The 17648-nt window shown below is 60.6% G+C and overlaps 1 protein-coding gene across 1 annotated transcript; it reads right to left on the bottom strand.

Moving 5' to 3' along the window:
• Positions 1 to 1936: 1936 nt before the first annotated feature.
• Positions 1937 to 16124, bottom strand: LMOD1 (leiomodin 1). Its single transcript, XM_026053063.1, is given in 3 exon segments — positions 1937 to 2194; positions 2482 to 4149; positions 15758 to 16124. Coding segments are annotated over 3 exon segments (2187 nt in total). The 5' UTR covers positions 16019 to 16124.
• Positions 16125 to 17648: the final 1524 nt, after the last annotated feature.

The following is a 17648-nucleotide window of genomic DNA, read 5'->3' on the forward strand; positions in this document are numbered from 1 at the left end:
CGCTGGGTCCCGCCGCCGCCTCCGGGGCAGGGCGCCCGGACCGCCCGCTCGGCCGCCCCCCGGTGGCGAGTCTCGGTATTGCCCCCTCCCCGGTGGGTGCCGGTACCGGCCCCGCCCGTAGCTCCCTCCACTGCAGAGGAGGTCCCGGTACCGCCCGTCCCGCCCGGGGGTCTCGGTGCCGCCCCCCGCCTGTAGGTTCTGGTGCCACCCCCGCGGTGGGTTCCGGTGCAGCCCGTCCCGGGAGCCCCGGTACCAGCCCCCTGCCCCGTCCATGGGAACCGGGACCGACCTCGTAGCAGGAGTCCCGGTTCTACCCCCTGCCCCGCCTCGGTAGGTCCCGGTACCGCCCCCTCGGCCGCCCCCCGACAGCGAGACCCGGTACCGACCCCCCCGCAGTGGGTGCCTGTACCACCCCCTGCCCGTAGGTGCCGGTACCACCCGCACGGTGGGTGCCGGTACCGGCCCCTGCCGGTGGGTCCGGTGTCACCTGGCCCGGTGCACCCCCAGCCCGCCCCTCGCCCACCCGGCCGCCCTCGCGCGCGGTGCCCAAATACAGGGATTTCGGCGCTCCRGGAGCAGCGCGGCCGGAGCGGGCCCGCCCGGGCGCTGCGTGAGCTTTATTGCGATGCAGTGGCCGTGCGAGGCGCGAGCCGCTCGCGGAGGCGCCCGCAGCCCTCCCGCCATCCCGACGGTGCCCGCGGCGCGGCGGGCGCGTGGCCCTCCCGTGCACCGGCCGGGCGTCCCCTGTGTCCCCGCGCGGTGACACCCCGGCCGCCTCCACGGTCAGACCCTCCCTCGCCCCGTGCAGCATCTCCCGAGGGAGCTGGTAGCCATCGGGTGGGTGACATCCCCGTGTCCCCACCTTGCCCACCATGGCACAGGTGGCTAAGGCTGGGGTGACATCGGTGGCCACAGAACGTGCCCTTCTGCTCTGCGCGGGCGGCTGGTCTCTACCGGCATGGCTGCGTGGACCAGATCATCTCGCACCGTCCAGCCCGTGGGCGGTGGGTCGGCGTGGGGACGCGGATGGAGCCAGGCTGGGGACGGGGCCGTGGCCTGGCTGCCGGCGGCTCTGCCGGGATCCCGGCGCTCGGACCTTGCCAGCGGGGTCGCAGAGGCGGGCGCTGAAGGGAGGCGGGGAGGCCGCCGCCAGCCTCGCCTGGCGCCTGCGGCCGCGGTGCCCGGGGCTCCGGCTCTCACAGCTCCGCTCTGCCTCCTGCTCCGTCACCTCGGCCTCCCCGCTCTTCCTGGCTGCCCCTCCTGCCCCCCGCACGCGGCCAGCACCTCCCCTCGCCCTGGGGACCCGGCAAGCTCCGTGCCTGGACCAGCGCCCCGTGACCCTCCGGGCCGTGGGGAGGCCCCGTGCGAAGCCCAGGTGGTCCCTACGGTGACCYTGCTCGAGCTGCCCCCGGCCCCGCAGGAAAGCAGGGCAGGCCCCTTGCGGGGGGGTCCGCTCTTCCTGCCCTCGACGCGCTGTGGGTCCTCTCRGCGTCACCGTCGGCCTCCAGTGCTGGCTCCCTCCACCACGTGCATCCCGCTCCCTCCCCAGGGGCCCGCGCATGCTGAGGTGCCACCCTACCAGGCCACCCCCCGGGCCACCGTGTCCCCAGCGCCGCAGAGCCAGAGGTGGGGGCTCAGCGCGGACCCCTCTCGGCAGAGGTTCCCCCGTGCACGCATGGACACGCTAGTGTAGAGCCCCGCGGGGCTGGGGGATGCACGTGGACACGTGTGTGGAGCCCCGCGGGGCCGCGCGCGGACACGCGTGTGAYGGGTGCCGCCAGCGAAGCTCAGCCGGTGTCTCCTGGCGGGCGCCCCGCGGCGCTGGCTGGACGCAGGAGCCACCCGCCATGCCCTGCGTTCTGCGACCCCTCCTCTCTCCTCGGCGTGGCCGGGCGGCCGGACGGAGCGGGGCGCCGTGCTAGCAAAAGAAAGAGCTTTAGGGCTTCACACACCTAGAAATAATAAATACAAGATCTTCGTGACACGCTGCGCCGAAGGAGCGTGCCGGCTCGGCCCTGCTCGGGGCCGCTCTCCTCCTCCGCCAGTCCCAGGGAGGTCGCTGCTCCTCGGCGTCGGTCACTGCAGGCTCCCACGGGGCTCGGCATGGAAACAGCCACGAGAAGGGCGAGTGTCCCGGGTCTGCCACAGCGCGGGAGAGCCCCGCTCCYTACTGCAGCAGCTTTGGCACCTCCACCTGCCGGAGAGGACACCCCGTTACCGGGCACGGCCGGGAGCAGTTGGGAGAGACGGAGCCCTACGGCCCTGCTGGTTACCCCAACGCGGCTGCCTCGTGCACCCCAGGGATGCCGCCCGGCTGCGCCGGTGGGACAGCAGGGCCAGAGGAACCTGCTGCTCATGGTTGGGGAACACAGAGCCCATGCTCCGTGTCCCGCAGCCCGYGCTCCGGCAGCTCCCAGGGGGGCACCGCAGAGCTCAGCCCCCGGGCTAGCCCCCGCGCTGCCCGCGCCTGCCCGCACTTGCCTTCTTGAGCTGCTTGAGGTTGCTGGAGCGGATGGCCGCCAGGAGCTGGTCCCGCGAGTTCTTCTCCTGGCCTGGCAGCGCCCGATCTGCCAACTTCCTCTGCGTGGCCGGGGACAGCGAGTTCCTCAGGTTCTCGTTGATGAGCGGCGGGGCGAGCGGAGGAGGAGGAGGGGGCGGCGCGGCCGGCCCTGCCCCTTTCTTTGCAGGGCTTTTCGGGGAAGACTTGGGGGATGGTTGTGGGGAAGGCTTGGGGGATCCCTTTGGCGGGGCTCCGGGCTTGGGCACCTCCAGGAGGTCTTTCTTTGCACGTTCCTGTGCCAGTTTCTGCTCCTGGAGCCGTTTCTGCCTCTGCTTGTCCATGTTTCGGCTTAGCAGGTTGGTGACCGTCATGCGAGGCCCAGCCAGCTCAAAATGGTAGCCGAGCTTCAGGAGGGTAGTGTTCTCCTTCARGAGCTTGGCGATCTCCATCTCCGTCTTCCCCCCGCAGATGTGCCGCTGGTTGTGGAACCGCAGCTCGGTCAGGGTGTTGTTCTGCAGCAGGGCCCGGAAAATGGCCAGGATGCCCTTGCCGGTGATGTGGTTCGAGTCCAGGTTGATGCTCGTCAGCACCTTGTTGGCCTTCAGCATGATGGCGATGGCAAAGGCCACGTGGTCGTCAGCGCGCGTGTTGGCCAGCGCGAACACCTTGACCACGGTGTTGAACTCCAGGGCCTCGGTGAAGCGCACCAGGGTCTCGTTGTTGATGCAGTCCGAGTTGTTCACATTCACCTCCGTGACTTCTGCGTCGTTGTTCTTCACTTTCTCGATGAGTTCGTCAAAAATGCTGGAGGCCTCGTCGTCCTTGGCCTGTTCCGGGGGGCTGACGGTGGGCTTGGAGGTGCTGTTTTCAGCGGCTGAGCTCTTSTCAGCCTCCTCTTCCTTCTCCGCTGCCTTTTCTGGCTCTGCCTGGGACTTGTCCTTTTCATCAGCCTTCGATTTCTTCAAAGCCAAATTCTTTTCTTCTTCTTTTCTATCCTTTTCTTTATCTTCACCTTTTGTATCTTTTCCTGCCTCTTTCTTTGATCCCACACTCTTCTCTTCTTCCTTTTTATCCTTCCCTGCATCCTTCTTTAACGCTGAAGCCTTCTCCTCTTCCTTTTTGTCCTTCCCTATGTCCCTTTTCAAGGCTGAAGGCTTCTCTTCCTCCTTCTTGTCCTTCCCTGCGTCCTTCTTCAAAGCTGAAGGCTTCTCCTCCTCCTTCTTGTCCTTCCCTCCCTCCTTCTTTAATGCTGAGCTCTTTTCCTCTGCCTTTTTGTCTTTCCCTGTGTCCTTCAATGCTGAAGGCTCTTCCTTCCCTGCCCCTTTCTTTAATGCTGAATCTTTCCCTTCCTCCTTTTTATCCTTCCCTGCATCCTTCTTTAATGCTGAAGGCTTCTCTTCCTCCTTTTTGTCCTTCCCCAACAGCTTTTTCTCCATGGCCTTGACTTTGTCATTGATGGCTTTCTCATCTTTGGGCTTCCTCTCAGGCTCAGCTTTAACTTTGGGGTCTGTTTTCTTAGCACTTTCTTCCTTTTTAGAGTCTTTCCCTGCTTCTCCATTTTGTTTCTGGGCCAAGTCTTTGGAAGGAGCTTCCTTGCCCTTCTCATCACCCTTCTTGGCTTCCTTATTCTTCTCCGTCGACCTGGTCTCCTAAGAACACAAGGACAACACGGTGTTACAGAGGCAAAGCCCCTCAGACCTCCACACTTGCTTGTCCCATCGCCACAAACTCAGCCCGTCTCGCGTGTGCAAGGGGCACGTGAAGAGCCACGCGCAAGGGGATCTGCATCCTCCGCGTCCACGCGGGCACCGCGGCGGCTGGGCAGGGCGYGGGGACAACCACGGCGGGCTGCAGGTCCCCGATGGCCCTTGGGCTGCTCCCGAGGGATGAGCGGCCCTGAAACATGGTGACCTCTTTGCTGTGAGGCCATTGAAGGGTTGGCTGGAGGGCAGCTGAAAGGGAGAGATGGGGAAAGCAGGGAGACGTCGCTAGCGCGTTTTCAGCACTCAGGGGGAGATGAAGCACAAGAGATTTGTGTGATAGAAACCTCCTGGTGAGAGGAGGGTGTCCCAGAGACTCTGCTCCGCTCGTGGCTCCGCAGCAGCGAGAGGCAGAGCGGTGGCTCCGTCCCTCCTCGGCCGTGCTGGTCTGTGCTGGGGCGGGGAGAGCCCTGCGGCCTCGTGGCCAGSGGGGATAAACACCCCGACCCGAGTGGCGGGGATTCGGCCCCGGACACGGGCCGGGCTCTCCTCTGTGCCCGTGGAAGGGTTTAACAGGGCGCGCTTTCGCCCTGCTGCTGCCTCTCCAAGAGGGAAGTTTAACCCAGCTGAGGTCCTCACGTCCAAGGAAGSCTCAGTGACCAAGTGTCCTAAATGGGGACAGAGCCTGCAGGGCACGAGGGTGCTGAGGGTGCTGGGGGTGCTGGGGTCCCCTCTCGGGGCCCCTCTGCTCCTCTGCTTGCGGCTGCGTGGCCGGGGAGCCTGCAGCTCTCGCAGGACAGGGCTTTCTGTCTGGAGATGAGCAGGGAGCGTCGGCATGGGTGCAAGCTGCAGCACAGGCAGTTCCGTCTCCAGGTGAGGAGGAACTTCTGCACTGTGAGGGTGCCCGAGCCCTGGCACAGGCTGCCCTGGGAGGTTGTGGAGTCTCCTGCTCTGGAGGTCTTCAAAACCCWCCTGGATGCGACCGGGTGCCCCATGCTTTGGGTGTCCCTGTTTGAGAAGAGGGTTGGACTAGATGATCTCTAGAGGTCCCTTCCAACCTCAACYATTCTGGGATTCTGGGATTCTGGGATTCTGGGACAGCGTGTTGTGACCCCTGGCTGGCAGCCTGGCCGCAGGGCTGCCGCTCGCGCTGGGGCCCCGTTCACAGCCCCACCGGTGAACGCGGCTGCCTTGGGCTGGACGAGACGAGCGCTGGCGGAGCAGACGCCGAGCGGCCTCCCCGGACCTGCCCGAGCGCAGCAGTGCCRCCAGCACCTCCCGCCCCAATCGGAGCCGAGCGACCCTGCGCCCAGCTGCTGCACGGCGGCGAGCCCGGACCCCCGGCCTCGCAGCGCCCCGGGGCCCTCGCCCTGCACCCCCTGCGCGGCTCTGCTGCCTCTGGGGAACTGGGGGGGGCTGGTGGAAAGAACTGGCCGCTCCGAGCGCGGCGGCCGCGGAGACTGTTTGTACCTGGCATATAAACAGATGCCATCTGGGACCGGAGATCTGTTTATTTAGTTAAGAGATTTCTTGGCTCCCCGCCGCGGAGCGAAGCACGCGACAGAGAGGCACATGCGAGCGCGCTGCGGAGCGCGACCCGGCCTGTCCCCGGAGCCCCAGCCGGGCACAGAGGCTGGCGACAGGGCTGGACCCTGCCCTGCGGCCATGGCACCAGCGCGGAGCAGGACGGCCCCGTCGCCGTTCCCRGAGCCCAGCTGGGGCCCTGCGTGGGGCTCAGTGACATCCTCAGCCACCTGCGCCACGGCAGACCATGTAGCTCCCAGCAGGAAACCTCCAGCCCAGGGCCCGACGGAGGAGCAGGATGAGGAGGAAGAGGAGGAGAGAGAAATGCATCCTTCCTCGCAGCCTCTATATCCCGGAGCACCTGCAGCCGCGGCGGGCACGGCGGGCGCGGGTCCCTGCGCCGCTCCGACACCTCTGCYGCGGATACCTGGCAGCGCGGTCCACAGCACCCGCTCCTCCCGCTGCCCCAAGCGATGTTATTAGTGGAATATTTTTACACAGCGTGTCAGACCTTTAAAAATAAGCCTAATGAAAACAGCCTGGTACTTGGCTGATTAATCACCAGTGTTTTGATGAACTGAAATGCCTTCCCCTTTCCTCCAAATAGACTAAAATGCGCGTTGCCATCGCTCGTTAGCGAACGCAACCCTCAAACCCACTCCGATGTTGCCTTAAAAGGCAACGGAGACTGGGAACTTCTTGCCTGGAATCTGCGCGTCCGCGGCAGCGCTCCCGCCCGGCTCCGCGCTGCCCTGCGCCGGGGCCGCCGGCGTCGCCGCTCGCTCCGAGGTGGCCCGTAGGGACCGTCCCGTGGAGCGAGGGGCTCCTCTGGTGCCCCCGCACGTGCCCGCGTGCACGGGGGCTCTCGGGCGGCACGGGGGTCCCGTCACATCCTAAACACTCGCGGTGCAGAGACCCGGAGTGGGGTGCGAGGTCTTGACCCTGGAGCGGGACCCGGGAGCTCGCAGGGACACGGGTGTCCCCATGTGCCCACGGGTGGGTTGTGGGTGGGATGGGAAGGAGCAGGGGGACCCCAGGGGCTCGCAGACTGCGCCCAGCTGCGGAGCAGGGTGACCCGGTCCCGGTTCCGCTCTGTCGGGTCCTGGTGGGGGTGACGCGTGGAAACGTGCTCGCGAAAGACTCTTCTGGCTCGGSAAGGGGCTGCTTTCCAGCAGCGCGCAGCTCTTTCCAGAGGCACGTCCCGGGGAGAGGCGTTCAGGGCCATCGCCGGCCACGTGCGCGGGGTCGCTCAGGAGCAAACGGAGCGCCCTGGGCCCACGCGCTGCCCCGCGAGGGCTGCCCGCCCCACGGAGCCGCCTCCCCGCGGCGTGCCAGCCCGCTGAGCGGCCCAGGAAGGCGGAGGCACCAGAGGAGGCCACGAGCGGCTCCTGCGTGAGGCTGCTGCTGCTGGGCCACGCGGATGGAACGGGACCATCCGTCTGCATCACATCCCCAGGCCAAAGTTCTCGGAGCCCAAACTGCCCCAGGCCCGAAATCCAGAAATACTGAACTCAGCCTGGGAGGTTCATGTTGACTCAGCCTCTAACGTCACCTGCAGCTTCTGGGGGTCTCTCCGAGAAGCTAATTGCAAGACATGAGCAGGAGATGGACACGTCTCCCAAGCTCCTGGCTGAGATACGAGCACCAAGAGCACAAGGAGGGAAGCGGGAGCCAGGACAGGGCCCTTGGAGACACTTGTGGTGCTGAACGAGGACCTCGCGAGGATCCTCAGCCCTCAGCACTGCTGGAAACGACGGATTAGCTGCCAAGGGGCCAATGGTCATTGCTGGTCATTGCTGATGACGATGGGGACGAGTTCCACAAGTCCTCTGCAGAGCTCCTGTCACCTGGTTGCTCCCAGCTCCAACTGCCAAGGGGAGGAAGGTGGTGGACATTGCTCTAAGGAAGGGCTTTAGGCTCAGTTACGGCTCCACAACTAACTGCCCAATGGGGCATTGCTGCTTGGGAGTTTCAAAGTGTCCTACAGATGCTAATAAGCCCTAAAAAATTCTCCAGAACCACTATGAAACCCTGAAATCCAGCCACAGGTCTGACGTCAGGCACCTGCATCATGCTCTGGAGACATCTACTTAGCTGCATTGGCTCCATGGGGAGCCCGCGATGACCCCTCCTTCCTGCACTGTTCACCCCGATCCCATCCCCAGAAGCTGTGAACAAGACACCAACATCCCACCGTCCCTCGATGGGACTGGGATGTCCCCCGAGACCGTTCCACCACACAGAGAAGTCCCTTGGGATGGCCCGAACGGACAAACCCGGACTGTAGATTTGTCCTTCCCGGGTGTTTTGCTGTTGCTCTCGAGCACGCGGGAGGGTTGCTGGAGCCAAGCTCCATAACAGGCGCTGGTCAAGCTGCTCCTTTCCTGCAGTCCCCGGCCAATTTTGAGCAGCGCAGGGACAACTCRGAGCCAAGGACATTCCTGGGAAATTGCTGTGTCCTTGGCCCTCAAGGCAACTAAACCCCGACTGCCGGGGACCACYGGAGGCAGGGGGAGCAGGAGGCTCCTGCAGAGCTGCTCCTTCGGGACAGCTCCAGAGGCCGGCTCTACCAAGGAGCCCCTTGGGACCGTGGCGAGCGGCACCCTCTTGTAGGGTGCCCTGGCARGACCATTCCCAGGAAGCTCCCAGGTCCTCTCTTTGCGTGTTTGGACATCCAGGGCAAGAAGCAGAGCGGTTCTAGCGAGGGCAAAAGGACCTCAGCTTCCAGCAGCATGGAGGGACGTCCCTGTCATCCTCCAGACCTTGCCTGACCCCTGGCCAAGCCCTGTGAGCCATAACCCAAAGTGATGCAGACAACTCCTTGCCCCATCCCGCCCCAGCTATTCCTCTTATTTTAACAAGGAGGTCAGTTATTCCTCTCCCCTTCTGCTCGGCACCTTCTGACCCCAACGATCCCTKTCTCCTCGCGCTTCCCGGAGTGGTGTGTTTAGAGCTCGCTTCCTTGGAGGTGCAGCACCGTTCTGCAGACTCTGGACAACTTCCCGCCTTACTCTCATCTTGCTTTGCCCTAAATTTGCTGAATTTAAGGCAGATAAAAGAYATTTCTGATAGGTTCCTTTATGTCTTCCCCAGTAACATGAAGCAATTTTCCACAGAGCCCTTAAAGCCACTGGATACTTCGCAAACGGAAACTTCTGTTTCTCCGTTAAAATCTGTTTTTAGAAATTTATTTTTTCCTTCTGCCCGTCGTTTTCCCAGCGCCTCCTCCCGCCAYGGCCACGGCAGAGCTGGACATTCCCAAGCTGAAGCTTTTTCTCTGATCGCCTCCCCTTCGCCAGAGGTTGCAGAGGGCAGCAGCCCTCGGGGATTCACATCACAGCCCCTCGCGGCCGCGTTTCTGCCTCGCAAACTTTCCGTGGGCGAATGTTATGAACATTCCTCGGGTTTTTAGGAAGAGAAGCCCTGCAGGTCAGCCCTAGCGAGTCCTAAATCCTCGCTCCTGTCCCCTGCAGCACTGGATGCTTGGGACACAAGGGGCTGGTTCCCAGTCTCCTGGGGCTCCATGGAAAATGTTTTCTGGCCCCTTGGTGCTGCAAGTTGCCCACAGGTCGTGCGTCCCAACAGGCAGCCCATGGGGCCAGCTGGTGTGGGGGGATAAACTGGGATCTTTGAAGCCTGGGAGATGGGATCCAGACCCTACCTGCCACAGCCTGGGAGCTCATTTGCTGGCCAAACCCACAGACAGCTTACGAAGAGCAGGAGCGCGGGCTCCCGCAGCACTCGGGCTGCGCAGTCACGTGCAGCCTGGAGCGCGGCACGTATGGAATAAGGCAGGAGTCGGGATGCCCAGTTCTGGGGAACCCGAGAGTTTCCCTGAAAGGAAGCAGACTGCGCGTCCCTCTGCTTTGTGTTCCCAGTGCCGTGCGAGCCGGCGCCGGTTCCCAGCCCCGCTACGGCCTCTCTCTCACCTGCCCCCCGGCCAGCACACAGACCCTCCGGTCCTTGGCTCCAGCTGGCACGTGGCCGAGCGGATCCCGAGCCGCTCAGCTCACAGCCGCAGCAGCAGGGCAGAAGTGCGCTCAATCCGGTCTCAATCCCGGGCTTCTCAGCCCAACGTCCACAGTCCCGCTTGCACCAAAATGCCTTTGGAGCCCTGCTCTGCTGCCTGCCTTGCACCCCGGCACTCCGGYGCGCGCGCCCCGACGCTGCCCCGCGCACGGAGCGCTGCCCGAGCCCCGCACGCTGCCCGGGCCCGCGGTTCCCCCGGACCAGGGGGGCTCCAGCGCTCCGGCTGCTCCATCCCGGGCTCCTGCTGGAAGCTGAACCCCAGAGACCGTTCTGGCACCTCAATCCTGGCACATTGCGCCGGGAAAGAAAGCGATATATAAAGGAGTTTAGCTCTTCTCCTGCTCTGTAAGTCAAATTATCAGTTCACCATAAACAAATAATAAAGCTTCCCCATCTGTGGCAGCTCAGCCCACATAAACTAAACACTACAAGCATTTCCATGGATTTGTCTGCATCCCTGTTGCRGCTTATGTAAATATGGAACTAAGCTTTTCCCTGTTGCTTTTTTAGACTGACTGGAAATCTAGCGTTTCTTTTCCTGCTTGTGCCCTTAGAAGGAACGTGCATCTTCCAGACAGCAAGTTTGCTGCTGGGAACGGCGGGAACGTTTTGTGCTCTGCTTTGTGTCGGTCACAGGAAAACACCGTTTCCCAACAGCAACAGTCAAAGCAGATGTTGATCTTTCTCGCAGCCTTCATCCGACAGCGCTGTGCAAACCTGGGCCCGTTGCTGCCCCACCTGCTTCAGCTGTTCCTCACACCACGGGTCTCTCCTGCTTTTCTTCTCGCCTTGGAGGCTTCTCCTCTTCTTTCTCTTCTCTCTTCTCTTCTCTTCTCTTCTCTTCTCTTCTCTTCTCTTCTCTTCTCTTCTCTTCTCTTCTCTTCTCTTCTCTTCTCTTCTCTTCTCTTCTCTTCTCCAGTATCTTTGAGTTCTTCTATATGCTATCTTTGGTATCTTCTAAAATACTGGAATGTTTTGGACCTCCCTACCTCTTGCTTGCTGGAGGAATGCAAAGTTCAGAGATGAACCCACTGCAACTCACATTGGGGGTGTTGCTGGAGGGACAACACAGATGTCCCCTGCTCAGCTGCACCCCCAGATGTCACTGGGAAGGAGAGAAGAGGAAGGAAACCCAGTGTCACCCACTGAAGGAAACCCAGTGTCACCCACTGAAGGAAACCCAGTGTCACCTACTCTTCCTACACCTCGTTCGGAGACCAGGAGCAAGGCAGAACAGCAACACCCTCTGAGGAAGGAAGAGAAGGCAGTGAGATTGCTAGAGCCTGCCCAGGACACAGGCAAAAGAAAGGGAAGAACTGGGGAAGAACTGGGAACTGACTTCTGAAATGACTCCTGGAGGAGACAGAACTGGTTGATAAACAGAACGACCGAGTTTAAATACATAAGTATTAGTCACGGGCTAGTAGGATGCTTAAAGGATGATACAACCATTTTTCTCCCCTCTTTTACAATTTCCGTTGAGTCTGCCTCAGCTATTTAAAACTGCAGCTCACTCTTTCCTCCAGATAATCCCAGAAGATGACAAGCTTTGAGCATTAATAGGGAACTACAGAACGGACTTGGTCTTCCACRGTGTCGATGGAGGATTCACCAGCAAAGATCTTTGCTTTCTGTGGTGCCTTCCTCCACACACAGTAGCACTAGCAGCAGTACTGGATTAAACACTCTCCAGCGAGCACCTTCAGGAGACCAAAGCAGCAAGAACGTGCAGCGGGGCTGTGCATGCCACCCTGAGACCCAAAGCCCTCTCGTTCAGAGCCTTCCCCTCCAAAAAGCAGCACCCATTATCACGTAGACACCCACGGCTCCTAGTGCCTTTGCAGTTTTTGTTGCCCTGAAATGCAATCGCCCGCAACGGGGTAACGGGAAATCACTGCCTGCCTTTGGGAGCTGGGAGCGGGAGCGCTGGGATGGRATGGGACTGGGATCCTGCGGGACTGGGATGTCCACGTTCCATGGAGGGTGTTGGGAGCGGAGCGCGAGGAGGAACCGGCCCCGGCGCCAGGTGCTCAGTGYGTTGGGAGCCATTGGGTCCTGCGGCGCGGCCAGGCCTGGGTCCAAGGAGCGCCGGGAACATCACAGATGGATTTGGGGGCACTGAGGAGCAAACCCAGTGCCCCACTAAGGGCACCCAAGGGTGCCCGTCCCCACAGGATCACACTGAGCTGCGCTGCTTCCCGTGGGGTGATGCCTCTCAGCCAGGARCCCTCAGGTAAACACACTGGTGCACATGGTTGAATTCACCAGTGGAAAAGGCACGGATACCTCCAGGGCCTGTATCAGAGCTCTGGGCATAAATCCACATCCTTTTAAAGCGGACATCACAAATAGCAAAAAMAAGAAAGAACTAGGAAAAGCCAACAGCAACAGCTCTGCCAAAAGCTGCCTCTCYATATAGCCCAGCTGTTATCCACAGCAGAGATCCAGAGCGATGCCCGTGCAGAGCCCCTGTCCCGCAGCACAGCTGCCGCTCCTGCCGTTCAGGAGAAATCCCGAGGATTCCCAGGCACTGCAAGGCAGCAGCGACCCCAGCAAATCTAGGCAGCTGATAATGTCACCGCTGCAAGTGCACCGTGTGTTTCTCACCTGAATTTCCCCCTCATCCTATCCTTGCCTGCCATGTTTAAGAGCCACGAGCTGCTGGAAAGCGCCTCTTCCTTTGGATGCCTGTGGATATTTCCCTTTGGTTGCCTTGATACAGACCCTCAGGAGGACCTTGCTCAGCCAAGACAGGCTCTGTGCCAGGCCCCGTCATGGACCCGGGACTGGGTTGGGGGCCTCCTGCCCCTTTTCCCTGCAGAGCAGGGTGTTTTCCCTRCAGAACAGGGTGCAGAACAGGTTATGGCAAACAACCATGAGACAGACAGCCCTCTTACCCCACAACAGGCGCACTCCGACTGTCTTCATAGCTGGTTACCAATGGTTACCTGCAGGTATCTAATCACAACCGCACTCGTCGCACTGAAGCTGAGCATGTTGACCCCATCCTGCTTCGACTGGGGTGTAAAATACCCCCAGCTGCTCAAGCTGGAGCCCGGTTCTCCTTGGAAGGCGCGGGTGTGCRGTGCACAACTCGCCCTGCGGGTCGGGGTGCTGCCTGAGGAGGCTCCTCCAGCTTGAGGGTCCTCTCCCATCTTCTAGGGCAAGYGGTCATTGCGCGTTGGTACCTTGCAGCTAGCTAAGAACCTCRCAGAATAGCAGAGAAATTCTAGTTCTGCCAGCCCAAACCTGCTCTGTGGATGTTGTGTTGAATAAATCACACCATTGGTGACCTCAACCAACTGTTCTGAACGCAGTCGGAGTCGACAGGGCGTTTGTGAATCTGCTGCGGCCAGAGCCAGGCGTAGAGCACCATGGAATTTTGCATCCCTATTAAGCAATAAGTCCAGACACTCCCAGGTCATCGAAGCTCCGACGATCTGGAGCACAAAGGGATTCATTTCTTATCCAATTTGCCCTCCTCAACCCACAACAGGGACATGTTTTCACTCACGAGCAATGGGAAATCAAGGTTGATGGATTCACCAGCAAGACGTGAGTCTGGCTCCCCAGAGCGGAGAAGTCAGGGAGAAGCTCACTTCTATTTTGGGCTGTTTATAAACAGCTTCCTAGTTACCCAAGTTTGCCCTTTTCATCGCAGAGAAAGACGACGTGATATTATGTAGTTAGAATATTTCTAAATATACCTGCTGCTCCCAAGATTTAGGAGGGAATCGGGGTGCCTGGAGCTCCGCTGCAAAAAGGGAATTTTGGGCAAGGGAAGCTCCAGGCTTTCCCATGCCCAGGACTGGCAGGCAGGGCACGAGGGGCTCCGGGGGTGGCATTTTATTGTGGGGACTGCAAAGCACTTCTAGATGTGCAAAATAAGGCAACGTTGGCACTTGGCCGGGCCCCGAGCGCAGCCAGGGGCGCCCAGAGCGCCAGGCGCAACACGGAACCCACCCAGGGAAAATGGGATTTGTCACCACGGGCCCCGCGGCCGCCTGGGGTGCTCCGCACGGCTCCATGTCCTCGCTCCGTCCCATGTGGAGCACAGCGGTGCTTGCCGCCGTCCGAGGATGCCCCCTCGATCCCGGGGCGGTGCAGGGTCCTGCTCCGGTACCAGCACGCGCTGACCTGCCAGCACGGGGCATTTTCCAGGCACCAATCCCAGCTCCTGACAATACCAGGGAGAAGCAAGCGAGGCTCTGTTGTTTCATTGTGGGTTCTTTGTTTATTTTTTTTTCTCTTTCCCCCCAGGCATTGAAATCGCAGGAGAAAGTCAGCCCTGCAAGATCCAGTTACCGCAACACAATCTAACGGGGCCAGTCCCGCCGCGGCGCTGCAGCCGCAGCCAGGTCGCTTCGTCTTCCGCGGCCTGAAGCTGCTAAAGGCCAAACGGGAGCAGGAGGGGACAACAAAAAAGCTCCTTTCTCAGGACCTGCAGCGCTGCCCTGCCCACGTGACGTGTCCTCTCGCAGGGGACCTGTCCTCGYGCTGCTCTCCCTGCCCGTGGTCCTGAGCCTTCTCCCAGGACRGGCAGGCACCCATGCGCTCTTGGGCATCATTTTTCTTTTCCTTTTGTTTTTCTCTTCCTGAAAACCACAGATTTCCTCGGTCCTCCTGATCCTGGACACTTTCACGGACCATTTGCCTTTGGCTTTTCCTCCTCATATGGTCAAAACCGAACTCGCATCACGAGTGATGCCGACTCGAGAGCCCTCCCTGGCTGCACGCGCAGCTTTTCCAGGGGGAACTCAGCATGGAGCAGGAATGCRCATCGGGAACTGGGACCACATGCAAACCAGGGCACCAGAACCTCCGGAGAGAGGACGGAAAGACCTTACCCCCTTGTTCAGCTCTCCAAAGAAACATCATTACTTTTGCTTCCAGAAACGCTATTTTCCTCTTTTTCTCCCTGCTCAGATGCTGGCCGCACGTCGGGGCCCAGCCAAGACAGRACCTTCCTGTCATAAACTCTGCACATATCCATGACAAGCAACTTCCAAGCGCACCCAGCCTGGTCAGGGCTCGACTGCTCTGCTGGGAGCTGCCGGGCATCGTGCAGGGCATTGCGGGCGACCTGGAAGAGATAAGGAACCGGAGCCATCTGCTAACAGGGATTCACACGTCCTCTTCACACTGCCGATCCTCTGCAGCCCTATCCCGGAGCAGCAGATGCAGATCAGGCCTGGGATGCAAAATCCCAGAGATAAATCCCMAAATCCCCAAAATTCCATGAGATGAATAGCTCCAGAGTCTCATTCTTTGGCTTTCTGGCTCAGCCCGCATGGAAATGGAGGGGAACCGAAGGCTTCCCGGCCTCCCACACCTGGAGCACATACCAAATATTCCTAGTGCAGAGGGTAATAAAGGTTAGTGGGGAGAGGGCTCAGCTGCCACCAAGGCACAAAAGGCAGGAGAGGGGCTGGCACGAAGCTTCCTAGACCCAAGGCTCAAAGGGAGACACTAAACGACTTGCAGGTGCGAGTACCCAAGTCCTAATAAAACTTGTGTGCAAACGTATCCGAGTCCAAACACAAGAGTGGATTTGAATGGAGTTATAAACCGCCCAAAGGGAATGACTGAGGGCAGAACCTGCTTCTGAGAGTGATTTTCACAAAGCAGCCAACTTTTCTCTCTTTTCTGCCCCAAGAGTCAGAGATGCAGGAGAGGAACAGCAGGGCCTGAGAGCCCGGAGATGTGCAAAGGAAAACAAGGGGAAAGGAAACGGCGCCTGGAGGAAGGCCCCTCCATCCTCCCTCTGCAGCCCTGCAGAAGGAGGCCAGAGCAGAGCCAAAGCGCAGCACAGACGTCCCCACCGTGCGCAACGCGGGGATCTCACAGGACACCCCGCTCCTTCCCGGCGCAGCTCCCTGCCCGGCAGCCCTCGTGTCCACGCAGAGCTTCTCCCCATTTCTCCACGTTCGCGTTCCCCATTCAGTCCCTCACAACAGCACCACGGAGGCGGCCCTGCACCTCGCACGGCGCCGCGCTGACTTACGTCCACGGAGAGCTCCCTCTGCACGGCCCTGCGGCTCTCCTTGCCGCAGTGGTTGAGGGTGGCGTCGCAGTTGGGCGCAGCCGCCGGCGGCTTCTCCGCCTGGCCGCTCTGCTCCAGCTCCAGCGAGACGCCGCCGTCCCCRTCGGCCACGTCCAGCTCCTTCTCCAGCTCCTCCATCTCCTCCGGAGACAGGGTGGACAACAAGCTGTCGATGTCCGGGTCCTCGCTCACTTGGCGCCGGTATTTGGCCACCTTGGACATCCTGGAGGCTCGTTGGCGAGACACGGTTGCGGTGGGGTGTGGGACCAACGACGGGAAGAAAAACCGAAGCCTCGACGGGGCTTCGTGGGCAGCACGGGTGCCGAAGCGCTAACCGGCAGCAGCTCTGGGCTGCGCGAGCCCCGGGGAAGGGGAGTTTTGAGGAGGGGACACCCCTCGGCGCAGGACGCGGCTGCCGCGAGGCCAATGGAGCCGGGCGGGAGGCGGGAGCGGCGCTGCCGCCGGCGCCGCCTGCAACCCGAGGACATTCCAGGGAAGCAGGCAGAGCTGCATGACCAAATTTAGTCCGGAGCATTTAGCCTTTTAAAGGCAATGGGCCAACATAGGGAGAAAACAGGCAAAAAAAAAAAAAAAAGCGCACGGGCTGGCAGGCGGGGGTGGCGCGGGGAGCGGCGGGGGCCGCGGGGTGTCAGGGTCCCGGGGGGTCCCGGGGGGCTCCGCGCCGTGCCGTGCACGTCCCGGGGAGCTGCTCTGCAGCACCGGTAGCCGCAGCTCCTGCCGCAGTGGCAGCAAAATGCCCGCGGGGGCGGATGTCCCCCTTGCGGGACGGGCTCGGAGCGGTCCTGCTCCCTGTCCCTTCATCCTGGCCACCCTCCTGGTGGGGACAGGTCCCCGCCAGCGCAGCTCCTCCTCAGCGCTCGGCCGCGCCAGCAGCGCTTCGCTCCCCTGCAGTAAAACAACTAGGTCTTCCTCGACCCTCTAATCACCGTCTCTGTGCATCTCCAGGCTCAGTTCCTGTCCTGAGCCGGGGAGCGGATGCTCCAGGTGCACCTTCCGCTGCTTTATGTCACCAAACCACCTTTCCTCCTCCGGAAAACCAATGTTTTCCACCTCTTGTTGCATTTGAGGACTTCATTTATCTCCAGCATCACAGCACCGACCTTTCCTCTGATTTCTCTGTGATAGGAAAGCTCCTACCTCTCCTATGATTCACCAGCACAAGAGAGATTTTTCCTCAGATTGTAGAAGAAACTTGTGATTTTTATTTTATTTCTTATTTTTTTTAGTTTCCAAGCACATAACCGTAAATGCTGCAGGACTGAATCTCATCCCGTTTCACTCCATCATTTCTGATATCCTCATTCTCATCTCTATCAATCACAGCAGCATCAGGAAACGTGGCATGAAGGGGAAATGCCACCAACATGCTCCTAAATTCTGTGCCGAGCTCCTATGTGAAATTGGAAAAGACTCTTGACAAGATGGAGTTGTGAGGAACCTTGACGGGAACCTTAGGATCACAGGATCATTGTGGTTGGAAAAGACCTTCAAGATCATCCATCCAACCTTCCTCCATCGCCAGCGCTGGGCATGGGGGTTTTGCAGCATCAGGCGCCCTGACACCACGTGTCGGATCCCCCAAGAAGCTGCAAACGTGATCTGGGAGCTCTGGAGTTTCTCCTAAAGCGTCCTGCGCCCTCCGCTGACCTGGGGTGTGCTTTGCTGAGCTGCAAAGCTGGCCGGGCAGAGCTAAAAGGGCCAGTTTTGCAGAGAGATTCCGTTGCGAGGGCCTGGGGCAGCAGCAGAGAAGCAAGGGGAGCAGCAGGGTGAGCTTGGACTCGCCACAGCGGCCTCGTAGGGTCGCAGTTCTGTAGGGTGTAGGGTGTAGGGT

The sequence above is a fragment of the Nothoprocta perdicaria genome, unplaced genomic scaffold (assembly GCF_003342845.1).
Source record: "Nothoprocta perdicaria isolate Ctin4 unplaced genomic scaffold, notPer1 scaffold_97, whole genome shotgun sequence".
Taxonomy (NCBI): Eukaryota; Metazoa; Chordata; class Aves; order Tinamiformes; family Tinamidae; genus Nothoprocta; species Nothoprocta perdicaria.